Source organism: Stenella coeruleoalba (assembly GCF_951394435.1).
Source record: "Stenella coeruleoalba genome assembly, chromosome: 10".
NCBI lineage: Eukaryota > Metazoa > Chordata > Mammalia > Artiodactyla > Delphinidae > Stenella > Stenella coeruleoalba.
The window spans coordinates 100,968,479-100,995,169 of record NC_137156.1 but is presented as its reverse complement, the minus strand read 5'-3'; the positions used below and the strand labels follow the sequence as shown (position 1 = coordinate 100,995,169).

Sequence of the window (26,691 nt, the reverse complement as noted above, 5' to 3'; positions counted from 1 at the left end):
ACATCTTGCCTGTGTGCAGGGCAAATGGAAAACTGTGTATGTCTTTTGCCGAAATACTAATGATTTCTGTGAAAATGCAATAGGGTTACAGGAGACAATCATTTATGCTTAAGGAAGGAAGGCGTCATTCCTAACTGTACGCACATGTTGCTGGTGTAGAGCTAAATTCCCGGGAATGAATGAAGATGCAGCTTATTGTACGTGCAGTCAGGGGGAGTGTGGTGGCACAATCGTGGTGACCTGAATTCGAAGCTTCCTCAGCCAGAGCTGATGCTTGTCAGGTTCCCTGACCTCTGGTCCTGGTCTGTGACGGGCATCTGCAGGCTCCTTTGAACTCGGGCCTCTTCTGGTGACTGGTTCTCAGAATTGGATTAAACCAGTAAGATGTTAACTGCCAATTCCTGCAGCAACTGAAAACATCCACGAATCACCTCCATCACTTACAGCAGTTGGAGCGTTCTGACCAAAAAGTGCAAGGTGAGCATTCTGAACCCTTGCCGGGACCTCCCGACTACAGTGTGGCGGGGGGTTGCATGTTTTTCAGGTGGAGGAGTGCGAGGGCTCCCTTCTCAGCAGTTTCCATCCCAAATAACCCTTGGGAAGGGCCTGTGTTCCTGCACTTCGGTCCGAACTGGGAGGTGGACTGTGGTGCGGGTCTTGCTGCCTGCCCAGGCAGCAGGTGTGGTGGAGCTGAGTGGCATGTTTCTCAGTGTCTCCAGGCTCAGCACCTCTGTCAGCAGGTCCCTCAATGATCCTGGCGTACCACGCACTTGGGTTCCCCCGGTTGTGCCAGCAGATGAACTCTGGAGCGTTTTACATGATGGATGTAGAAGCAGGCTGCATGCTCCTTAAAAACAACCTTTAATCCCCAAAGTTATCATCTTCTTTCTCCTTGTAAGTGATAGTGACTATTGTTTACAAGAACAGAATGCGGTTATTGGGAAGTTTAGTCAGAGAAAAGCGCCCATAGTTCCCCTGGTTGTGAAGCAGCAGCTCACATTTCCATTTGGGAAAAGTAGCAAGGCTGCCTCAGGTACCTGTACTTTCTTTCTGTGTAGCCCAGATTAAGAAAATACAGTGTGAGGCTAAACTTGTATTTCTGGAACCTTTTGATCAGATGATACCCCAAAAGACCCCAGTGCACTCACTCCCCTGCTTCCAGGCATCCACGGCCGTGTAAAGCTGAGGAGAGCAAGGTGGGTGCCGGGCTGCCGCCACGGGCTTATGGCAAGACGGGACTCTATTCCGCAGTTGGCGGCGGCACTTATGGAAGTCATTAGTGGGAATCAGTGGGAACAGTGTCTCCAACTTGGAAATTCCTGTTTGGATCTGATTATGTCATTTATCGTTCATGCCTTGGGAGCAAATTTTGGAGAATAGTGGGGGTACCTGTTATAAAATAATGGGAAGGATTTAATTTTGACAGCTTAAATTTTTGGTTTTCTAACTTTGAAGTGATTTAAGTTTCAAAATTAAGGCAAAAAGTGGCTAAGGATTTTCGCAGAGGGTATTTTGTAGCACTTGTGTGCATCTTACATAGCGAGTTGCCTGTTTTTCTGTTCTTTTGACTTTGGATGTAAGCATGTCTGTTGATCCTGTAGCAGCTCCCTGGGAACACGTATTGTGTCACACATCTTTCAGGTCTGAGCTCTCGGTGATGGTGAAAAGGTCCACACTGGCCGGCTGCCCTGGGCGTCCTGTGTCTGTGAGGCTTTTACACTCAGGTTGCTAAGGTATGAGGGCAGCTTAGCCAAGACCTAGACTGAAGTCTCTGCTGGGAACAGAAGGTGGTACCAGCAGGGAGCCAGTGAACACCTGGATAAGCATATGCCCCACTCCAGCAGGACAGCTCGGGAGAAAAGCTGCTTCTAAGCTGGTCCTGCTCCCTGAGTCCCTTCACTGCTGATGGCTGATTCTAGTGGACCATTTTGGGCTTTGAACACTCCTCATTAGTTTCCTAGATCCCCTTGGCCTTACTTTGAAGTGGACTTTTCCGTAAAAATCAGCTCCACACTACCTGAATTCTCGCCACTCCAGATCATCTCAAGCCTTTGACAGCAGGTCCATTCTCTCTTGTCAAACTGGTTAAAAGAAACCCAGAGTCAAGAATTATTTAAAGAGATTGCAAGTAAATATTTGGGCTCAACTTTGACCAGGCTTTTAACCCTTGTTAGTAGTTTTTGAAACTCTGATTTAGTACAGTGAGACCAGCCCTGAGTAGTCTGCATCTGAGTGAAATAAACCAGGATCAGGATTCTTTGCCACGAAAATCCTGGCCCAGCCACCCCTCCCTCCGTGAGGAAAGTACCTAAGGGAGGTGGGGACAGACGTACACCACTGCTTCTTGACGAAGTGGGCTCTTTTCCATCGGTATTTCAGATAATGTTGGACAGTTATCTATTGAAATTTGTGGAGTTCATTACATATAATCATAAAACAGGACCGGAAGAGATGTAGAAAAAGACCAAATTACTCAAGCAAATATTTTCCATGTTATTCCTTGAAAGTATTTTTAAGGAAGTATGTTACCACCCTTCTGATTTGTGTGTGTGTGTGTGTGTGTGTGTGTGTGTTTGGGGTGGGGCGGGGAGGCTACCTTATTTATTGTCTAACCTCTGCCTTGAGGCTGTGGTCAGGGTTCTTTTGTTGTTTGAGTTTTTATATTTAATTTCAGGTGTAGTCACTTGTAAGATGTTATGTAATCGCCCTCAAGAGGGATCGTTTTCTAGCCTGTCAGCGTCAGTATTAAATGCAGACTCTCTCCCAAGGTGGTGGCAATGGACACGGCTACCAATGGCTCCCTGATCGATGTGGCGGCAGCACCCTCGCTGGGGCACAGGGCTGTAGCCACACTGCATACTGGCTTTCTAGCTTGTTTGGGGGTAGCCACGGCAGGGAGCCAAGAACTAGAAGGGCTCTCGTTGTACCTAGTGCTCTTTATCCTGATCCTTTGAGGGAACACCAAGCAGAGCAGTCTTGCTCCCAGCCCTGCCCTCTGCCTGACAAGCAGCCTTTGGATGGGGATCCAAGTTCCAGGGCCTGATCAGATTAGAGCCTGGAAACGCATTGCCCACTTTCCAGTGGAAGTGGCCTTATGTGCAATGGGGCTGAAGGTGACATTACAACTCTTCTGAGTCCAGGTCATGAAAGGCGGCATCTTCTGATGCTCACCTTTATTTTGGAGGATGGTGCCCTTCAAAGCCTGCAAAGGCCGGAGAAAGCAGGGCACACACTCACATCCTTCACTGTCCCACTTCCATTCTCCATAGATTGTGTGGCTCTTGGAAAATGTCTTAACTTTGATGTAAATTTGCAAAGCTAGCTCTGCATCATGACCGAGTGGGATGAGTCTTTTGTACACAGAGTCCTGGGCCTCCTCACCTGTGCCTCCCACCAGCAGGCACTTCTGTGTGTTCAGCCCTGGGGTCCCTTCGGCGGCATTGTGTGTGTACAGATTTATAGGCTTGTGTGACTGACTGAATGTACATGTGTTTATACCTTCTCTATATGTACAGTGTATATAGCGTATGTGTACATAGATGTATATATTATGTATACAGACATGTAGCCACGTATCCAGACTTTCCTTTTGTTTTACAGAGAATCTATGATAGAGTTTCTACAGTAAATTGATGTGGGTGTTCCATGGTCCCCTCAGCAGGATGGATTTGCTGAGACTTTAACTCCATTTTCCTTTGGGTGAGCCTGGCTGGGAAAGGCCCTGAGGTCAGTGTCCACTCTGCACCAGGGCAAGTTCCAGACAGAAAGGCCCTGGCAGGATAACATTGCTTTCTATTCTCTAGGAAGCATGAATGTTGATGGCTGATTTCTATGGTATACAAATTACAAATCTTAAATTATCTAACTGTATATATAGCATGTGAACGAAATCCACTGACCTTATTCCTTTCTATGAATTATGATTCTAAAATTTTTAAATTTCAGATAAAAATTGCATTTTTATACAGATGTATACCCTTAAAGCTACAAATGCCAAATTTTCCTTGTCCAGGTCTATTCTGAGGAATTTTCCCATTAATCGGGCTTTAACTGAGATATAGCACTCAGGAGCCAGGGCCCAGCCCAGCAATAGTTGCTCATGCACCTGGTAAGCAGAGACCTGAATGGTGGGAAGGTTGAAAGCTGGCCTGCTGAAAGAAATCACTGGATAACTGCAAAAACTCACGTAATCCACAGGTTACTTTTTAAAAAAAATAAGCTTACTGAAATGTTTGAAAATACTTCATTGAGACCACAGTACTCGGTGCCTTTTGTGAGATGGTGGGTCGTTTAGCCTTCAGCTTCCCATAGCTTTGATGTGACAAAAGCTCCTGCTACTTCACTGGCCTCATCCCACAGTGATTGTTCGACCTTTCCCGTGTCCTTGCCTGTCGTGACAATCGCACTATTTGAACGTGGCTCTCCAGTTAAAACAAGTGGAAGCCTGACAGTCTCTAAATGAATCTTTAAAAGTGTTCCTTTGGGGCTATTTACCTTAACTTTAATCTAAGAATAATTAAACTGTGAGTTTAAAAAAAGTATCTTGGGGGTGAGGAATGTCTGAGATATTTTTAATGCCCAGCTATACTTTCAGTTAAGAAGCCAATAATAATTCTGAAATGCTGGGAAAAAAGGCTCAGCAATATTTATCGATTGACAGACTGTGATAAAGCTTAACACTTGGATAACAATTAGAAATGGTAGTCTTTACATTAAAAATGGCTTTTCTTTAGGAAAGTGTAGTCAATTATCATTTTAACAACCAGAGCACTCATGGATTCTAAATGCTGCTGCCACACACAACTCAAGTGCTGGAGTATTTTTCTACACTCTCTCCGTTCTCCCAATTATCTTGTAAACCAGTGTTCAACTAGTTTTATAACTGAAAACTGCACCTTTTCATAGTACAAACCATAGTTTTTACCTGTAGTTTGGAGCTGTCTGTTAAAATGTAGCTGCACTACCAGCCCTTTCAAAAGAAGTGTGTTAAAGGAAAATTTGGGTGTTAGATTTTTGGGACCGTTTCTGTAACCTCTGCCCTTCACAATATAGAAAATATTGTTTATGCCATCACATTTTAATTCCAGGTTTAAAATCTGTCGAAAGCTGTATAGCTTGAAATCAGCTATGTTTATGCGATGGCATTTAAAAAACAGCATGTTCTTTTTAAACTGAATTTTATATCTAATCAATGTCTTCAGTCTCGAAGAATTTGCATTGTTGTGTTTGTATATAGAGTATTGCAGTGCATGAGTTAGCTTTATGCATTTTATTAAATGCTGTTTCAATGTGGCATTATTGTTGTGGCTTAATACTACTACCTAAAAGAGGTTTATACTATTAAAGTGAATTAAAAACTAATGTGCATCCTGCTCCTCATTTCTCCTCGTAATAGTAACATCGGTAATGCCTGACCCCCAGAGGCACCCAGAATGCTCTGCCTGAACCCCAGGTAGGTGGCAAGGAGGCACCCTGGTCGTCAGACCCCTACAGCTTGCACCCCACCTTAGCCTTGCCCAAAAGTGACTTAGCCCTTGATGGTCCATTTGATTGGTCCACTGGATTGTAAATACCTTTAACGAAAATGCTGGCGGGACCATCCCCTCTGCGTCCTCCCAGTGGAGCCACTCCTTGGTATGGTGTCCAGAAGCCACGCAGACTTTCCTGGAGCAGAGCAGAGCACAGCTTGGGCCTCCGGACGCACAGATCGCTGGCACAGACAAATGTGCACAGAGCCAGGCCTCAAACCGGCAGACGCTTCCTGTAAGGATATTTGCTATCCAGGGTAAAAACGTCTTCTTAAAGTTTCAGAAGTTTAGAACTTGCTCATTATGTCATCTGACCTCTCATTTTACAGATGAGGATTCTAAGGTCCAAAGTCAGATTCATGGCAGAACCCACAGGCAGCCAAATAGCTTTAAGTGGCTTTGCCAGGTAGAACTCAAGATGAGAAGAAAACTGGTCACTTCAGTAGAACAAGGCCAAAAACCATCTGGTGAACACTGCTTATGCAGACAGAATTAAGAAAATGTGTCAATTACAAGATCCTCATATGAGAGGACTGGGATTGACATATACACTTATATAAAATGGTAACTAATAAGAACCTGCTGTATAAAAAAATAAAATTAAAAAAAAAGATCCTCATAGCAATCTTCTCTACTAATTTCTTCCCATTTTTGTAAATTTAAACCCATCTTTTTACCACTAATAAAGTAGGAAATAGATGACAAAGGAATAATGCCCCCCAGTGGTGTTTATCTCCATGCATGTTACCTGCTACCTATAAAATAGTCCACACAAACAGTAACAGCAGCACCATCGTGTCAGGCACTGGACATTTATTCTCTCTCTAAAGAGGGGTCAAAAACTAGCTTAGTTCAGGGCGATCCTCCTATTTAGCAACCCTGGGGGCGCCCTGTGGACCATGGAGGGAAGGGCCATTTCCGTAAGTCCTTCTGTCTCACTAGCTCTGGAGACAAGGCCAAGAGGAACCAACTCTTTCTGAAAAGCCCAGTCAGCCACTGTGAAGGCCATGGCTGCCACCAGCTGGGAGCAGTATCAGAAACATGGCAGGAACTGAGACCAGCACCCAGGGAGGGATTAGGATGGGGGACAGGTTTTTCTAGCCGCCCTCGGAAATGGTGACGGGGGAGAGAGCACCAAAGTGTTGAATTTCAGTTAAACAACCCTCATAAGCCTGTGGTCATTCAGGACAGCTACCCATTATACATCAGACCCACATGCCCACCTCCCCCCAACCCCGACGTTTACACCATCACCCCAAACACAGGTCTGGTACAAAAATCACATAACCTGAGCACCATATGTGAAAGGAGTCAAACTTCCCCCAATTTAATGAGGTAGTCTGCAACACTTACATAAAACATCCCAGTCGCACACTGGGACAAGGACTACCTTTCTTCCCATCTCACAGGGAGCTTTTGGCTTCAGCCCAAGTCCTTCACTCCTAATCTTAAGGTGACCCTAGAGGGCCCTGGTGTCTCCTGAGGAATGAAACCAATAAAGTGACAGCAACATCAGTGTCCTGTGAGGAAAGAACTCCCAGGCAGACCCCCAGTGACACCTCACACCCTCTTCCAAACCTCAGTAAATGAAGGCTGACCAAGCCAGAGGGTAGCGCCCTCCACCAGGGGGCGCCCTCTCCTTGCCAGGGAGGCAGGTCTGAGCCTCCACTGGGACCTCTTGGCCTCTGGCACAGCCTCGCCCCAGTGGTCAGTTGGCTTTAGTTTAAAAAGCGAGCGCTGCACACAGGCTTGCCCTGGGATTTCTGAAAAATCCCAAAGAGCCTGACTGGAGAGGACGTCTATACCACCAGCCAGACAGCTCCGGCCAGACCGCGACGCGGCAGTTCTTCATTATTCTCCAGAGCAAGGCCTGGAAGAAGAGTCGAAGCCAGTAGAGACCAGGAAAGGGCTGCAGGACTGAGACGAGATGTCACCAGGCTGCGGCCTTACACCTTCCCTCCCTACAAAGGCCTATCAGACTGGATTCATGCCACACTGCTCAGTGATCCTGAAGCATTTATTGCCCTGATGGCGCAGGGTGTTCACTGGGCAGCTTGGCTACAGCCCAACTCCTCCCCTCCCCCCCATACACTTTTACACAAGTGTGTAAAGGAGACCCTTTTATTGCGAAGAGATTTTCAGTCTTTCGGGGAATAGGACCAGGGGCTTTTCTGGGGCCTCAGTCTTGGGCACTGGCTTTCAGAGCTGCTTTGTACTTCCCTGTCATTTCCCTGGGCAATGGCACCAGGCCCGGGCAGGGCACCTGCCCCTCCACCTCACAGATGCACTCCCGCAGGCAATACTTTCGGGGGCCAAAGTGGGCTGGGTGAGAAAGCTGTTTTTTCTCCTGCTCCTCTCTCTCGAGGGTTTCCCTGCCAAAGAACACAGACAGCAACAAGGCGTGGGTGACACAGCTCCAAGCTGCTGGGAAGTGGGGGACTTCTCAGCCGTGAGCCCCAGCATCTGCCAGGGAGACCTCCTACGCTGCTCCCTACTCCCCCCGGGCCTCCGGGGCTTGGGAGTGCGCAGGAAGGCCTGCACCCTGGTGAAGGGTAGCAAGGGGTGACCCCAGCTCTGAGGACAGGCAATCAGGACCAAGGGGCCTAAAGTGCCTTCGTGCGCTTTCTCAAGACAGACTTTCCCATCTTCCCTCCCTCCATTCATGGGAAGAAAAGGAATGTGTCACAGCAGGCCCTGGGGTTGGTCACCCACTAGCTCCAAGCTGAGATTCCCCAAGAGGGACATGGTCACAGCCACAAGGGCGCACATTTCAGATGCCTCTCAGCTTCCCGTGGACCCAGGAGGAAAGGACCATCTTTGTCTTCACAGTGCAGGGAGCTGCAGCTCAGAGGTTCAGGCGCACAGACTCCGGCCCACTCTCTGGTCAGCATCCGAGGCTCCTGCCAGAGTCCGCCCTCTCAACACCCCTCCCAGCACGCCCATCTCCTCCCTCTCAAATCTCTGGGCCAAGACGTTTGCACCTCTCCAGGTCAAGCCCAACAACTCACTCATTCTTCCCCAGAATCTTTTTGATGTGCTCCATGATCTCCTTATTGCTCTTGGTCTCCACGTCCACAAGGACTTGCTCCCCGGAATCTGGAAACAGGAGGAAGAGGGAAAGAAAGCTGAGAACACAGCAAGGCACTCCCTGGCCTTAAATGGTGGTGATTTGGGATTTGCTTTTAGAGGAGAAACATTTTAATGGTCAAACAAGTGTTTATGTAACCAATTATGCTGCCCTTTTTCCGTATTTCTTTAGATGTGAGCACACATAAACTTTAGGTATGTACAAAAGCATGCATACTATTTTAAATAGAAACTCCATGTTCATGGATAGAAAGATTTAATATTGTTAAGATGGCAATCCTCCCCAAATCAGTCTATGGATTCAGTCAATCCCTATCAAAAATCCTAGCAGGTGTTTTTGTAGAAAACTGAAAAATTGAGCCTAAAATTAATGCAGAGGACCCAAAACAGCCAAAACAACCTTGACAAACAAGAAAATGGGCGAACATTCACTTCCCAATTTCAATTTTACCACAGGCTACAGTAATCAAGTCTGTGTGGTACTGAGCAAAAGAACAGCCTAGAGCAATGGAACTGAACTGAGTCTAGAAATAAACTCTTACTAAATTTATGGTCAACTTATTTTCAGCAAAGATGACAAGACAACTCAGTGAGGAAGAAGAGCATATATCTGATAAAGGACCTGTAGCCTGACTAAAGAACTCTCACAATTCAATGTCAAAAAGACAATCCAAAGAAAAAATGGGCAAAATATCTGAATAAACATTTAACAACAACAAAAATGGATAATAATAAGCACATGAAAAGATACTCAATATCATCAGTCATTAGGAAAATACAAAATAAAACTACAGTGAGATATTAAGGTGGCTAAAATTTTTTTAAACACAATACCAAGTGCTAGTGAGGATGCAGAGTAGCTGGAACTTTCCTAAATTACTAGTAAAAATGCAAAATTTTACAGCCACATCAGCTAGTGAATTAAGACACACACAAAAATAATTAAATGATTGGAAAGGAAGAATTTTATTTGCAGATGTAATGACTGTGTATGTAGAAAATCCTAAGGAATTTAGAAAATAAAAACTTCTAGAAATATGAATTACCAAGATTGCAAGACACAAGGCCCATGTACAAAATCAGCGGTACTTCTACAAAGTTGTTTGGTGCTAACCAAAGAACTGAAAAATGAAAATTTTAAAAATACCATTTACAGTAGTCACAAAACATACTCAATATTATTAAAATGTCCAGGGACTTCCCTGGCAGCGCAGTGATTAAGAATCCACCTGCCAATGCAGGGGACAAGGGTTCGAGCCCTGGTCCAGGAAGATGCCAAATGCCACGGAGCAACTAAGCCTGTGCACCACAACTACTGAGCCCGCGTGCCTAGATCCCATGCTCCGCAACAAGAGAAGCCACTGCAATGAGAAGCCCACGCACCACAACAAAGAGTAGCCTCCGCTCGCCGCAACTAGAGAAAGCCAGTGCATAGCAACGAAGACCCAGTGCAGCCAAAAATAAATTTATTTTTTTAAATGTCCATTATCCTCAGTGATCTATAATTCCGAACAAAATCCCAGCAAGCTTTTTTTCTAGAAACTGGCAAGCAGATTTAAAGTCAGAATGGAAATGCAAAGAACCTACAAGGGCCAAATTAATCTTGGAAAAAAAAGGGGGGGTGGGGAACAAAGTTGGATTTACACTTCCTGATCTTAAGACATATTATGAAATACAAAAACCAAGACAGTGTGCTATTAGCATAAGGACAGACATACAGCTCAGTTAAAGAGGATGAAGAGTTCAGAAATAAACTCGAATAGCCAAAACAATCTTAAGAAAGAAGAACAGAGCTGGAGGAATCATGCTCTCTGACTTCAGACTACACCAGAAAGCTACAGTATTCAAAACTGCAAGGTACTGGCACAAAAAAAACCAGACACATAGACCAGTGGAACAGAACAGGGAGCCTAGAAATAAACCCACGCATTTATGGTCAATTGATCTACCAGAAAGAAGGCAAGAACATACAATAGAGAAAAGACACTCTTCAATAAGTGGTGCTGAGAAAACTGGACACCTACATGTAAAAGAATGAAATTAAAACATTTTCTAACACCATCTACAAAAATAATATGGATTAAAGACCTAAATATAAACACTAGCTACCATAAAATTCCTAGAAAAAACATAGAACACTCTTTGAAATAAATCGCAGCAATATTTTGGGGGGACCTGTCTCCTAAAACAAAGGAAATAAAAGCAAAAATAAACAAATGGGACCTAATTAAATTTAAAAGCTTCTGTACAGGGGCTTCCCTGGTGGCGCAGTGGTTGCGAGTCCGCCTGCCGATGCAGGGGACATGGGTTCATGCCCCGGTCCGGGAAGATCCCACATGCCGCGGAGCAGCTGGGCCCGTGAGCCATGGCCGCTGGGCCTACGCGTCTGGAGCCTGTGCTCCGCAATGGGAGAGGCCACAACAGTGAGAGGCCTGCGTACCGCCAAAAAAAAAAAAAAGCTTCTGTACAGCAAAGGAAAACATAAAACAAAATGAGGGACTTCCCTGGTGGTCCAGTGATTAAGACTCTGTGCTCCCAATGCAAGGGGCCCAGGTTCGATCCCTAGTCAGGGAACTAGAGCCCACATGCTGCAACTAAGAGTTCGCATGCTGCAACTAAAAGTTTGTGGCAACAAACACCTGGCACAGCCAAGTAAATAAATAAATACTTCACCTGATTAAAAGATGGGCAGGAGAACTGCATAGACATTTTTCCAAAAGGAAATGCAGATGGCCAACAAGCACACTAAAAGATGCTCAAGATACCTAATCATCAGGGAAATGCAACTCAAAAAACCACAATGACATATATCACCTCACACCTGTCAGAATGGCATTCATCAAAAAGACCACAAATAACAAAGGTTGGTGAGGATGTGGAGAAAAGGGGACCCTTGTACACAGTTGGTGGGAATGTATACCGGTGCAGTATGGAGGTTTCTCAAAAAACCAAAAATAGAACCACCACATGACCCAGCAATTCCACTCCTGAGTATATACCCGAAAAAAACCACACTAATTCAAAAAGATACATGCACCCCAATATTTAAAGCAGCATTATTTATAATTGCCAAGCTATGGAAGCATCCTAAATGCCCATCAACAGATGAATGCATAAAGGTGTACTATACACACACACACAATGGGATATTACTTAGCCATAAAAAAGAATGAAATTTTCCATCTGCAGCAACATAGATGGACTTGGAGGGCATTATGCTAAGTGAAATTAAGTCAGACAGAGAAAGACAAATACTGTATGATAGCACTTATTTTTGGAATCTAAAAAATACAACAGACTTGTGAATATAACAAAAAAGAAGCAGACTCACAGATAGAACAAACTAGTGGTTACCAGTGGGGAGAGGGAAGGAGGGAGGGGAAACATAGGGGTAGGGGAGTAAGAGGTACAAACTATTATATATATATTTATTATATATAAAATAAGCTACAAAGATATACTGTACAATATGGGGAATATAGCCAATATTTTACAACAACTATAAATGGAGTATAACCTTTAAAAATTGTGAATCACTATATTGTACACCTGTAACTTACATAATATTACTGTACATCAATTATACTTCTTTTTTTTTTGCTGTGCCATGCAGCTTGCAGGATCTCAGTTCCCTGACCAGGGATTAAACCCGCTCCCTTGGCAGTGAAAGCACGGAGTCCTAACCACTGGACCTCTAGGGAATTCTCCCATTTTAACCAGCTTAAAGTGTAAAATTTGGTGGTTTTTAATGCCTTCACAATGTTGTGCATCCATCACCACTATCTAGGTTCCAGCACTTTCTCATGACTCCAAACAGAAACCCTGTACCCATTAAGCAGTCACTTCCTATTCCCCACACCACCCCAGCCCCAGCCCCTGACAACCACTTCCTATCCCTATGGCTTTGTCTGTTCTGGACACCTCACACAAATGGAATCATACACTATATGGCCTTTTGCATCTGCCTTCTTTCCGTTGGCATGTTTTCAAGGTTCATTCGTGTTGTAGCATGTGCCAGTACTTCATTTCTTTTCATGGCTGAATAATATTCCACTGAGTGAATATACGGATTTTGTTTATCCATTCATGGTCAATTTTTCTGACAAAGGTGCCAAGGAAATTAAATAAGGGGAAGCACTGTCTTTCAACAAATGGTGCTATAACAGCTGAATATCCCAAATCTAAAACACCTAAAATGAACCTCAATCCTTATCTCACTTAATACACAAATAACGAGATCATAGACCTAAATGTAAATCTAGGACTCTCCCAGTTTTGAAACACAGGAGAAAAATCTTTGTGACTTTGGGGTAGGCAGAGATTTCTTGGACAGGACATAAAAAGTACTAAACATAAAAGAAAACAACTGATAAGATGGAATTCATCAAAATTAAAATTTCTGCTCTTCAAAAGACACCATTAAAAAAATGAAAAGGCAGCCACAGACAGAAAATATTCACAATACATCTCACAAAGGAACCGAATACAGAATATATGAACAACTCAACAAGAAAAGAGCCCCCACTTTTTTTTTTTTTTTTTTTTGCGGTACGCAGGCCTCTCACTGTTGTGGCCTCTCCCGTTGCGGAGCACAGGCTCCGGACGCGTAGGCTCAGTGGCCATGGCTCACGGGCCCAGCCGCTCCGCGGCATGTGGGATCTTCCCGGACCGGGGCACGAACCCGTGTCCCCTGCATTGGCAGGTGGACTCTCAACCACTGCACCACCAGGGAAGCCCCCCACTTTTCTTTTTTTAATGGACGAAAGATCCAAACAGACTCTTTACAAAAGAAATAAATGAATGGCCAATAAGCACATGGAAAGGTACAGGGAAATGCAAATTAAAATGTCAAGGAGATATACAGGCACTGGAATGGCTGAAAAGACTTATGTGATGACAAGAATGGCCCCCAAAGATACCCCCACCTAGTCCCCCAGAACTTGTGAATATGACACCTGACGTGGCCAAGGGGCCTCTGCAGAAGAAATTAAACCTAAGGACCCAGAAATGGGGAGATTCTCCTGGATAATCTTACAGTCCCATTAATCACAAGGTCCTTAAAGTTGGAGACCCTCCTGGGCTGTGGTCAGAGGGACGTGTGACTGTTGGAGAGGGCCAGACACGAACACAGCTGGCTTCGAGGATGGAGGAAGGGACCACGAGCCAAAGCATGTAGGGGTCTCGGGCTTCCCTCGTGGCGCAGTGGTTAAGGATCCGCCTGCCCGTGCAGGGGACACGAGTTCAAGCCCTGGTCTGGGAAGATCCCACATGCCGCAGAGCAACTAAGCCCATGCACCACAACTACTGAGCCTGTGCTCTACAGCCCGCGAGCCACAACTACTGAAGCCCGCACGCCTAGAGCCCATGCTCCGTAACAAGAAAAGCCACCGCAATGAGAAGCCCACGCACCACAAAGAAAAGCAGCCCCCACTCACCGAAACTAGAGAAAGCCCACGTGCAGCAACTTAGACCCAACACAGCCAAAAATAAGACAGAAAGAAAGAATTTAAAAATAAATAAATTAAGAATGTGGGGGCCTCTAGAAGCTGGAAAAGGCATGGAAATGGATTCATCCCTAGCGCCTCCGGGAAGGAAGGCTCTGCGAACACCTTGATTTTAGCCCATGTTGGACTTCAAACCTACAAAACTAAGATGAGAAATCTGTATTGCTTTAAGCCACCAACCTCGTGGTGATCTTACAGCAGCCACAGGAAATGCAGATGAGCAATAGGACCAGTTTGGGTGAGGATGGGGGGCCAGCAGGACCCCTCACCCTGTGGACTGCAGAGACAAATGGCATAACCATTTTGGAGGCCTGTCTGGGTGGTTTCTAAGGTCACGTGCCTATTCTGTGGCCCAGCAAGCCCATCCTGAGCCTGTGCCCAGGAGAACTGAACACCTAGGTCCACAGCGACATGCACCTTCCCAAAACCACCCTCGGCAGGCAGCCGCTAACACCCACCTCGAGCAAGACCCTCCTTGCAGGAGTCTCTGAGACCCGCTGCAGCAGCAGCAGAGCCAAGCCCACCCAGCTCTCCCAGGTCCACGTCCAGGACCTGCCGCTTCTGCCCAACACGCAGCCAGAGCTTCCTACCGACCAGCCCCGACTTTCTCATCTGAGGCGTCTCCTGGCCAGACCTCCTTCCAGAGATGTCAGACGTGCTTTGCCATCTGAAGACTCCCTGCCTGCCCCCCATCTCCAATAAACCTCATACTTGTAGCTCTGTCTTGGCATCTATAGAAAACCCAAATGTTCATCAACAAATAAATGGATAAACTGTGGTATGTTCTGATAATGGAGCACTATGCAGCAATAAAAATGAGTAAGCTACTGATACACATAACGTGGATGAATCTCAAAAAGACAAGTGAAAACCAGACACAAAAGAACGTATACTGTGAGATTCTATATTAGGTTCTGAAACAAAACTAACTAGTCTATGGTGAAAGAACTGCTAACAGAGGGAATTCCCTGGCGGCCCCAGTGGTTAGGACTGTGCTCACTGCTGAGGGCCTGGGTTCAATCCCTGGTCGGGGAACTAAGATTCCACAAGCTGTACAGTGCGGCCAAAAAAAAAAAAAGAACTGCTAACAGTGGTTGCCCCTCTTGGGACTGGGAACTGGAAAGCAGTACTGGGAGACTTTTTGGGTCTTCACTGGGAAACAGTGACACAGGCCTGTCACATCTATCAGAACTCATCACTCCATGCACGTGAGACCTGTCCATTTTATTATGGGTAAATTATACCTCAATAAAGTTAATTTTTTAAAACGCCAACACGAAATATATACACGAAATTGCCAACGACCACCATTCTCCTCGCCTCCACCTTGCTCTATTTTTCTTTTCTCCATAGCACTCATCTTCTAACAAACCATGTTATTGAGTTTCTTGTTCATTCTATCTCCTCCTGCTGGAATATCATCTCTACAAGGCTAGAGATCTTTGTTTGTATGGCCCCCTGACACCCCAAGCACCTAGAACAGTGCCTGGGTCCTAACAGGAACTTGATACATATTTGCTGAACGAATGAAAGAACATCATCATTTTCTTTCCTGACGAATTTCCCAGTCTATACTTCATTTGATTCTCATAACTGTGTAAGGAAGATGTTTTGCCTTCCCCTAGAAATATGTAAGTGGGAACATTACTCGCTCAGGATCAGAATGACTGAGTAGAGAGTTGGGCTAGAATATATGGTCTTCTGACTTCCAGGCACTGAGCCCAATTTAACTGAATACATCTTCATGTTTGCTCCTCACAGGGACAGGAGAGCATCATGTAAATGCATATGGTCCATAGAGGACACACGCAGGCACATACACTGTTCAAGAGAATGTGGCCAGCACTGAGAGACGTGCCCTGAGAGAAGGGAGAGTCCAATCTAAGGTGTAGGTAAGGTTTCCTGAGTGAAATGGTGCCCAAGCTGAGTCCCAAAGGATTTATTTTTTAATTAAGCAAAGAAAAGTAGAAAGGGGATTTCCAGCAAAGGAACCGACATGAGCAAAGGCAACAAAGCACAGTGCAGCAAGGGAATTTGGAAAGACTAGCCCATATGACATGAGGCTATGTAGGAGATGTGGCAGCAACAGGAGATGCGGCTGGAGAGGGACAGACCAGATCTGTGCAGTCACTGTGTGCCAGGTATAACAGCCAAGGTGACAGGACCAACGTAGGTTTACAAGTGCTCCCATCTCAGCCCCCGCTGACTGCCACACAGGAGGAACACGGGAGGCAAGTCAGGCCTGGGCCATGGCAGAGGGCCCTGCGCTCACCTAAATAGAACCGCAGGAAGGGTGTTGGCGTCATGTTCTTAAACATCATGATCTGTACCCAGGGGTTCTTATACTGGATCTGAGGTATGTTGAAAAACACGAATTTCCTGCAAAACAGAAGAAATTAAACCCAAGAGAGTTTTTAACCTAAAATTGTATGCACCTGTATGTTCTTCTAAAGAGAAAGTCCAGAACTCTCATCAGATTCTAAGAGGACCCTGCCCCCCCGCGAAAAGGTGGAGGTAGGAAAAGCAGGTCTCAGGAATCCACTAACGTGTTGTCTGAATGTGGGTGTTGGGACTCTTGGTTTGTCATTTTAGGGAAAAGAAATCTATATTCCTACCTCATGTTGCATATTAGCCTAAAACTCACCAAAACAGAAGTATAAATATAAAAATGAAACCATGAAATGTCCTCGGTCTTGATTGGTGTGACAGCTGCAGTGTACTCATATGAGAAGCTGTGTATCTACAGGTGAGCACTTTATGTAAATTATACCACAATTTAAAAATAAATGAAACCAGGAAAACAAACATGGGGAATACTTTTACAATCAAGGAGTGGAGAAACCTCTAAATTCAGAAGGTTTAAAACACAGATAAATTTGATTACATTAAAACCTTTGCAAGGGATTTCCCTGGTGGCACAGTGGTTAAGATTCTGCCTGCACCTTTGCAATTAGTCTCTTGATTAAAGCCTCCCCAATAACCCGAATTTAAATGCATTCTCTGCTTCCTGCTGCCACCCTGCTCCCCATACCAGACGATGGAAAGGTGCGAGTGGTACACGGGTAGAAGCGTGGTTGCCTGGCTTCACCACTTCCCAGCTGTATATAACCCAGAGCAAGTTACTGCTGTGTGCCTCAGTGTTTATGCCAACGTGACGGCAACGCAGGACAACCAGTCCAGATAGCAGCTTGTAGTTTAGTCTCAAGAAGAAAAAGATAGGATCAACAGAAGGTCTGACTGTGTGACATTTGCTTGGGGAGATGTCCATAATTGGGGCAGAATCTGCAGTTAAAACAAAAGCAATGACAATAACTCCAGGGAAAACAAAAAACTGCAAAAACAAAAAGGAAAAATAATCAAAGTATTTGACTCAACTGTGTACAGTGTTTACAAAGTCATAATAATTGAACAGTGAATACTGATTTATCCAAAATTCTTAAATGACTATATTGGGAGGATGGGGGGGCGTCGAGTAGTATGCATGTGCTGCGGTAGGGAACAGCAATGCTTCTTGAAGAGCTAAATCCTTGCCTTCCACAGTGACAAGTCAACAGATAAAGCCTAAAGCTAAGAAAGTAAGGAGCTCTCTAAGTATGGTATTTAACTATATGGGAGTAAAACTCTAATCAAATGGTTAGAGTTGAAAGTTGTTGCCTCTGGAGGATATACAATGGAGAAAAGACAGCCTCTTCAATAAGTGGTGCTGGGAAAACTGGACAGCTTCATGTAAAAGAATGAAATTAGGGCTTGCCAGGTGGTGCAGTGGTTAAGAATCTGTCTGCCAATGCAGGGGACACGGGTTAGAGCCCTGACCCGGGAAGGTTCCCGCATGCCGCGGAGCAGCTAAGCCCGTGCACCACAACTACTGAGCCTGCGCTCTAGAGCTCACGTACCACAACTACTGAGCCCGCGTGCCACAACTACTGAAGCCCTGTGCCTAGAGCCCGTGCTCCACAACAAGAGAAGCCACTGCAACGAGAAGCCTGTGCACCGCAACCGAGAGTAGCCCCCGCTCACCACAACCAGAGAAAGCCCACATGTGGCAGCGAAGACCCAACACAGCCAAAAATTAAAAAATTAAAAAAAAATAAATTTATATATAAAAAGAAGAATGAAATTAGAACACTCCCTAACACCATACACAAAAATAAACTCCAAATGGATTAAAGACCTAAATGTAAGACTAGGCACTATAAAACTCTTAGAGGAAAACATAGGAAGAACACTCTTGGACATAAAACACAGCAAGATCTTTTTTGACCCACCTCCTAGAGTAATGGAAATAAAAACAAAAATAAACAAATGGGACCTAATGAAACTTAAAAGCTTTGGCACAGCAAAGGAAACCATAAACAAGACGAAAAGACAACCCTCAGAATGGGAGAAAATATTTGCAAACGAATCAATGGACTACAGATGGCCAAGAAGCATATGAAAAGATACTCAACATCACTAATTATTAAAGAAATGCAAATCAAAACTACAATGAGGGGGCTTCCCTGGCGGCACAGTGGTTAAGAATCTGCCTGCCAAAGCAGGGGACACAGATTCGAGCCTGGGAAGATCCCACATGCCGCAGAGCAACTAAGCCCGTGCACCACAACTACTAAGCCTGTGCGCCTAGAGCCCGTGCTCCACAACGAGAAGCCACTGCAGTGAGAAGCACACACACCGCAACGAAGAGTAGCCCCCACTCCCCAGAACTAGAGAAAGCCCACGCACAGCAACAAAGACCCAACGTAGCCAAAAATAAATAAATAAATAAATTTTAAAAAAACAACGAGGTATCACCTACAATGAGTATCACCTCACACGGGTTAGAAAGGACATCATCAGAAAATCTACAAACAATAAATGCTGGTGTGGAGAAAAGGGAACCCTCTTGCACTGTTGGTGAGAATGTAAATTGATACAGCCAATATGGAGAACAGTATGGAGGTTCCTTAAAAAACTAAAAATAATTACCATATGACCCAGCAATCCCACTACTGGGCATATACCAAGAGAAAACCATAATTCAAAAAGACATATGCAGGTCTTCACAACTAGAGAAAGCCCGCGTGCAGCAATGAAGACCCAACGCAGCCAAAAATTAATTAATTAATTAATTTTTAAAAAACGGCCAGAAAAGTAAACTGCCCTGGGTCACATGACCAGTAAGTCAAACAATCAGGGCTGTGAGCATTGGGCTCCATCACTATCAAATTCACCTGGATCCTGAGGCACAAGGCTGGACACAGAACTCAATAAATTCCAGCAGCTGTTACTTCTCCCATTGCATCTTAAGGGCAAGAACACCTGGCAGAGGTGAGGAGGAACTTAGCTCTCAGACTCTGAATAAGGCAGCTCCCCACACACCCAGCAAATACCCTAAGACTTGCTAGCCCGGCGCTGTACTGGCCACTGGCACTTGGAATGGAGGGCCAGATGAAGTGCTGAGGGCACATGAACAAGCAAAGAAAGGCCGGTGGGGCTACAAAGAGCAAGTCTGACAGGCTCAAACCCGAAGGGCACCGGTGGGACAGTCAAGCCCTTATCACTAGGAACAGTGAAACACAGAATGGCTGTTTGGCTCCTATTTACCCAGAGAGTATGAAAATACTTGAGCATGCGAGTATGTGCAGGCCTATTTTGATTGGCTGACCATTTAAAAACCAAAGATTTACATAAAAATCTGAATTTCTGGCTCCTTGACAGGTCAGAAATTCTCCATGGAGCCCAAAGAGCTAAGATGTAGCCAAGCAGTGAATGGCCCCGTGAGGCAGGGCACGTTTTCAGTTTACTGCAGGCCCATCCAGACTGTCTCTCTCCTTTGTTTGTACCTGCCTGGCCTCTGCCCTGTGACTCCTGGTGCGGATGGATGGATGGATGGATGCAAAGTTGGTTACGCAGGAGTATCTGGGTGCCTATTCAGCCCTAAGACTGAGTCTTCTAGGAAGCCCTCATCCCAGCTGACCCCACGCAAGTAGGTTCAAGTTCTTGCGTTGACCTGTGGAAAGCAAACGGCTAGGGGGTAGCTGCTGGCTCTCCTGAACAGCCCTGCACTGAAGGCCGCGCCATGGTGGGACCACCCTCCACAGGGAGTTGCTCTCCAGGCTCACTCTGATCCATCCCACACACCCAATCCCAAAGTTTCTGTAAGACAGGCCTTGAATTCCCAGCAACAGCACGAGGCACTCAGTAAATTTATGCCTAACACCTGAAAAGCCCAAAGCACTGCTGCTGCCTCGAGGTTCAGTTCAAACCTTTCACTTGCAAGATCCATTCAATGAATCCCGACTCTGCTGCGGGCTGAAAAGCATTAAGGAGTTGGGGCGGGGGCCGCTGCGCAGCTCACAGTCCCTTCACTCTAAGGGTCACGAGTCCTTCGAGAACGAAGCCCCCTTTCAGAACCGCCCCCTCACCAGCTGACTATGGTACCCTGGACAAGCCAGTTCCTTAACCTCCTGCGTTCCTTCATCCCTGGAGTGAAGAGAACAGCGAGGTTTATGTAGAAATCAAACGAGCTAGTGCACGAGGAGCATTCAGAAACGCGCTGCACGTACGAGTACTCAATAAATGCCAGCAGCTGTTACCCCTGCCACTACACCCCCAAATCGGCCCTGAGACATAGGTATCACGCCGGTCGCAACACTGAGGAAAAGCAACTCTCCCAAAGCCAGCAGGTGGAAGAGCCCGGACCCCAGCGGGTCGGTCGCCCCGGGCTGGTCTCCACCCGGACCGCGCGCCGCCCGCGGGGCACGGGTGGCTGAAGAGGCTTCGGCCTCCCCGTCAGCGCCGCCCCCACCCGGCGCGACGAGGCCCTGAGGTCCTCTTCTGCTGTGGAACCCCGGGGCAGCTGCCCGTCCGTGCAATGGGGGCCCTGGCGCCAGCGCAGCGCCGGGTCTCAATGACTCGCAAGTTATTGGTGGGACCCGGCGGCTCGGACTGACCTGGCGCCCTCGCCCAACTCCCCGTGCGTATTGTAGTTCACCGTCATGACCTTCACCGACTCCTTGAACACTATGTCCCCCTGGCCCAGGTACTGCAGGGTGCGGAGTATCGGGAAGCGGCCCTTCATGGACATGGCGGCTGCGGCGGAGGGGCCGGACCGCCGGCCGCGAGCCCAGCAACGCGTAGAGACCAGCTAAACTGACGCCGCCCGGGTGGCCCTCTCGCCGCTTCTCCTCAGCGCCGATTTCCACTTCCCGCGCAGACTCACAGGAGACGCTTCCCGGCGGGCAGCGCGCGCGCCGCGGAGCGGCCTGGGACTTGTAGTACTGGCTGGCAGAGTTTTCCTTAGGCGGGGGCGGTGGGAGCCGGCACGTACGCCTAAGCGTTAAAGCTCCTGTTGGAACGTTAAGGTTTTCACGATTTGTGAATCAAGTCTTTCTCCTCTCCGCCAGGGGAAAATATTTTATATAGGCTCAAACTCAATCATTCAGACAACAAACTTACAGTAGGAAATAATTCAGGAGAGCTGAGTTTGAACACCAAGTCGGCTAGTAACTTTCTGTTCAACCTCAAATATGTCAGTTTTGCTCTCTCAACTTCTCCAGTTTTAAAGTGAAGGGTTAGAACTAAGCAATTTCTAACATTGACTTAAAAAAAAAAACAAAATTAAAAACCTGACTTGCAAAAAGGAAAAAAAAAGGAGATTTTGGGATCCACTCCTTTCTAGTTTAGCCACTTGAGAGCTCTGGACCTCAATTTCTTGAAAAGCAAAAGGTGGATGAGATGCATTTCCTACTGATCTGAGAACGTTCTCCTTCACTTTTGAAGGATAATTTTGCCAGATATAGTATTCTAGGTTGGGGGTTGGGAGGCATCTTTCAACACTTTATTTCACTCCACTCTCCTCTTGCATGGTTTCTGATGAGTAGTCAGCTCTCTTTTTTCCACTATAGGTAAGATGGTTTTTTCTTCTGGTTTCTTTCAAGTTTGTCTTTGGTTTATAGAGTTTGAATAAGATATACCTAGGTGTATATTTTTGGTATTTATACTGCTTGGTGTTCTCTGAGCTTCCTGGACCTGTGGTTTAGTGACTGTCATTAATTTTGGAAAGTTCTTGACCATTATTACTTTAAATATTTTTCTTTAGTCTCTCGTTTTTTTTCTCCTTCTGGTATTCCAATTATGCATGTTTTACCTCTTCTGAAATTGTCCCATAGTTCTTGGATGTTCTATTCGGTGTTTTTGGGTTTTTTTCATTCTTTTTTCCCTCTGCTTTGCAGTAGGGAAGTTTCTATTGACCTATCTCCAGACTCACTGATTCTTTCCTTGGCTGTGTCAACTGATGAGCTCATCAGAGGCATTGTTTGTTAGTCTTTTTTATTTCTAGCATTTCCTTTCAATCTTTCTTAGAGTTTCCTTATCTCTGCTGACATTACCCGTCTGTTCTTGCATATTATTTACTTTTACCACTGGACTCTTTAACATATTAATCATTTAGTTTTCTATCTGATAACACCAACATCTGTGTAATATCTGAATCTGGTTCTGATATGTGCTTTGTCTTATCAGACTGTGGGGTTTTCCCTTACCTTTTTTAGCACACTTAAAATTTTTTGTTGGAAGTGAGACATTATTGGCTGTATTAGGTAATAGGAACTGAGGTAAATAAGCCTCTACTATGAGGGGTTATGTTATTCTGGCTAGAAGTAGAGCTGTGTTTGTTTGCTGTAGCTGTAGGCCCCAGAGGCTTCAAATTCCTCTAGTGTCTGTTTTTGTCTCTCTTGACTTTGGGCTTCCCTAGAGTCTGTGTTTTGTAGCTCTTTTAGCTGTAATGCATCCTTATACTGGAGTTCTGTTGGTGTGGTAGTAAGGTGTGGTAGCAGGGAAGCATTCTGTAATTTTATGGTGAAATTTCAGTATTTTAGTGGGTCTGTGTCCTTGGGCTATGACCTTCCTGTCTCTGAATCCCCCTCTGTGATAAAGAATAAGAAACATGTTTGGTCTTTGTTCCCAGCTCCTGGCCAGAGCTCCTAAAACTCTTATAATTTCCTTAATGATAAGAGTGATAGGAGCTTCTTTTGTCATATCTAATTTTTGTCCCTGTTCCCGAAACAGCTCTGGAAAGATGAAGGTGAAAGGAGTGGCTTTTGTTATTCATAACAAGCCCCTTTCAACCTCTGACCTCCAGGAAGGTAAGGGGCTAAGGGTTGAGTTAATCGCTAATGGCCAAAAGATTCAATCAATCACGCCTATGTAATAAAGCCTTCATTATAAAAACCCTAATTTAGGGAGTTGGAGAGCTTCCAAGTTGGTGAACACACCATGGTGCTGGAGAGTGATGTGCCCAGAGGGGGGCATGGGAGCTCCACACCCCTTCCTATACCTTGCCCTATGCATCTCTTCCGTCTGCCTGTTCCTAAGTTGTCTTCTTTTACAATAAACCAATAATCTAGTAAGTGAACTGTTTCCCTGAGTTCTGTGAGCCATTATAGCAAATTATCGAAACCAAGGAGGAGTTGTAGAAACCCCTGATTCATAGAAAGTCAGAAGTACCCGAGGCCCGCACTTGTGATTGGCATCTGAAGTGGAGGGGCAGTCTTGGTGGACTGAGCCCTTAACGTGTGGGATCTGATGGTAACTCCAGGTAGACAGTGTCAGAATTGAACTGAATTGTTGGACACCCAGCTGGTGTTGGAGAATTGGTCGTTGTGGAAACCCCACCCGTCCCGTATTGGGCTTCCCTGGTGGCGCAGTGGTTGAGAGTCCGCCTGCCGATGCAGGGGACACGGGTTCGTGCCCCGGTCCGGGAAGATCCCATGTGCCGCAGAGCGGCTGGGCCCGTGAGCCATGGCTGCTGAGCCTTCGCGTCCGGAGCCTGTGCTCCGCAACGGGAGAGGCCACAGCAGTGAGGCCCGCGTACCGCAAAAAACAAAAACAAAAACCCTGTATTTAGTGTCAGAAGAGTGTGTGAGTAGAATGTATAGAAAAACATGAGTTTTCAATTTTACCCTCCCCACACTTGGATGAGACAGGAAGGCTAGAGGGGACTAGTGTGAAATGCCCTTCCCCACGTGGGGTTAGACTCTGGTAAACCTCCCATCCCCCCAACAGGCCTTTGTTATGGAGAATGCTGAGTTTATTTTACAAAGGTAACTCTTCCCCCTTTCCCTGCCAAAGCAATTAGCTATGAAAACCAGGTGGGGTTCTAGGATGTAAAACCCGAGAGTGTGGGGTGTAGTTAGGCTGACCCCCAGGGGTTTCTTACTCCCATGCTAGTCCACACTCAGCCTCCAGCAATTCAGCGAGTTTTCCTAGCAGCTCTGGCTCCAGTGGCTTCTGCTTCAGGTAAGCAGATCTTGGCTGCGATTCTGCATTCACCTCTCCACATTTCTAGGTGGCAGTAGGCCCTGCAAACTCAGTTCTCTGATGGATCCAAAGAGTCACTGACTTTCAGTTTGCCCAGCTTTTCTTTGTGGTAAGGACAGGAGTGACAACTGCCAAACTCTTTGTATGCCTGAGCTGAAGCCAGAAGTCCTTTCTGAAGTATTTTTTAAAACCTGCTAGGCTACTGAAGAGTTTTAGTCAGAAGAGCTTTTGACCTTAAAGTTCAGAGGAGGTGCTTCCTATGGATGAAATATCCTACCCCATGTGAGAAACCTCAGTGTCCATACACGAAGCAGGCCAGGGCAGCTTGGGTTTTGGAGGCAGACAGACCTGGGCTGGAATCCCAGCAGTGTAACCCTGAGCAGGCTTAACCTCACCACACTCATTTTTTCATCTGTAAACTGGAGCTGTTGAGAGGATTAAATGAGGTACGCATACATAATACTTGGCATTCTGTCTGACCCAGAGTGAGCGCTAAATATTACCTCCTCCTGGTTTAGTCCTGGGAGGTCTCAAAGGTCCAAGTGATGGCAATATCAGAGATCCACTCAGCAGCTTCCAATCTCTTTCCCCGTCGCCCACTTCCGCTACCTTTGGGCCACAAACCTTGCTTGAGCACTCCCACTGTACCTGACCCACGTGGAACCCTCCTTGCTACATAGGGCAAGCGAGTGAGGCAGACTGGGCTTTAAATCCTCCTTCCACCACTGACTGGCTTTTTGACCCCAGCCAGGCTCATCTCTCTCAACCAGTTTCTTCATCTGTCAGCTGAACACCTGATTAACCACCTCAAAGGGTTTTGCACGACACCTGCCGAAGACAGTTCATTTAATCAACACTGCAGGAATAACTAAAGATAAGGACAGAACTTGAACCCATACTTAACCCCTGTTAAGAGCCCAGTGACCCTGATTTTGTCCGGAGGCCTTAACCACACAGGTAACACAGGAGCTGGGCTGTCTTCTGATACTCAGAAATTATTAAGAAAGGAGGGGAGAGATGTTATCTGGTAATTCTTACTCGCAACATGTGTGCACATACTCACACACACCCCCAACCACTAACATGTTATTTTATTTTTTTAAAAAAGGTTCCAATACAAGGCCTCAGAGTAGTGCATGCAAATCAATGACCTTCAAACTGTCTGTCACTGTCAGATGACCAGCATAATCTACTACCACAGTCTGTGACCTGGTAAAGAGACCAGCTTCTCACCCTGAGTCCCATCACCTATGCCAACGTCCAACCTACCACGTGGCTCTTGATTGATTCAGGTACATTTTAGTATCTGAACAGAAGAGACACATTGAGCAGCAAGCATAACGAGTAAGCGTCCTTAGTGTATTAGACAAGGGAAAATACAGACAAGGCATAACAGGGAAAAGCCAGCTTCATTTGATGCCTGAATCCCCAAAGTCTCTTGCATACATGATCTGTGTCTAGGGACATCTGCCAACGCCGTATCAAGGACTTGCCCATTTTCCGATGAGATGGAGCTGTTTGCGATGAAGGACTGCAGGACGGGGGAACTATTCACACGAGGCAAAAACCTGAAGTTGTGGTTGCAATTCATAGGCCATCTCTTCCCTGACGTTAACCCATCCCTGTAAATCCAACTTTGTGCCCGTGTGAATTCCGAGGGATAGAGAATTCTAACTCGGTCATGTCTGTGATTATAGGAGAATATAGCCATGGAAGAATTAAATGGAAACATACAGCCGTGGAAGAATTCAATAACATCAGAGGGTTTTAGTTTGATTTAGTATATTCAGTTAAAAAATTTCTTTTTTTTAGCTTAAAAACATGTTTCTTATATTAGTGGCTCTCAATGCTCTTAGTTACTTATACATTGCCACCTGCAATTGATTTCAGAGAAAGGGTATGTTTGGTAAACTAGTCTTAATTGAAACCACCAGCTAACTAAAAGAGATATATTCTCATTAGAAAAGTAATCATGAGGGAGACCAGCATTTAGCTTTTGGAACTACCTGCTTTTCGGCACAGAGAGCTTCCTTCTCTTCAGTCAAAGAGAAAAGACAGACTGAGCAGGGAGGAGCATGCAGCCATCCATAAATCCCTCCAGAGTAACAGCATGAAGGGCAATGACGCTGAGGAAGAAAAAATGCCTGTACCGGGCAACATTTTATATGCCTGACGGCCAACTTCCTAAAACCATGACAATCAGCAAGGTTGGTAACTGGCTGACCTCAAACCCACTCACATTCCTTTGTGAAGAGAACCCAGACTCGAGGGGT

At 45.8% G+C, this 26,691-nt stretch overlaps 1 protein-coding gene across 5 annotated transcripts; it reads right to left on the bottom strand.

Annotated features, from left to right (window-relative positions):
- Positions 1 to 777: 777 nt before the first annotated feature.
- On the bottom strand, positions 778 to 21,297 carry MRPS25 (mitochondrial ribosomal protein S25). Of its 5 annotated transcripts, none has more exons than XM_079935069.1 (7): positions 21,052 to 21,297; positions 16,392 to 16,498; positions 8,537 to 8,624; positions 6,882 to 7,900; positions 5,574 to 6,002; positions 2,018 to 2,081; positions 778 to 908 (listed from the first exon to the last, which is right to left on the bottom strand). In XM_079935069.1, exons 1-4 carry the CDS (start codon positions 21,183 to 21,185, stop codon positions 7,708 to 7,710), a joined length of 522 nt encoding a protein of 173 aa, XP_079791195.1. In that variant the 5' UTR covers positions 21,186 to 21,297; the 3' UTR covers positions 778 to 908; positions 2,018 to 2,081; positions 5,574 to 6,002; positions 6,882 to 7,707. The 5 variants fall into 5 exon arrangements, with proteins under 5 accessions (XP_079791195.1, XP_079791194.1, XP_079791192.1 ...); XM_079935068.1 differs by lacking the exon at positions 778 to 908 and adding an exon at positions 1,256 to 1,389; XM_079935066.1 differs by lacking the exon at positions 778 to 908 and having other exon boundaries at positions 2,015 to 2,081; positions 5,574 to 5,761; positions 5,844 to 6,002.
- Between the last annotated feature and the right edge of the window lie 5,394 nt (positions 21,298 to 26,691).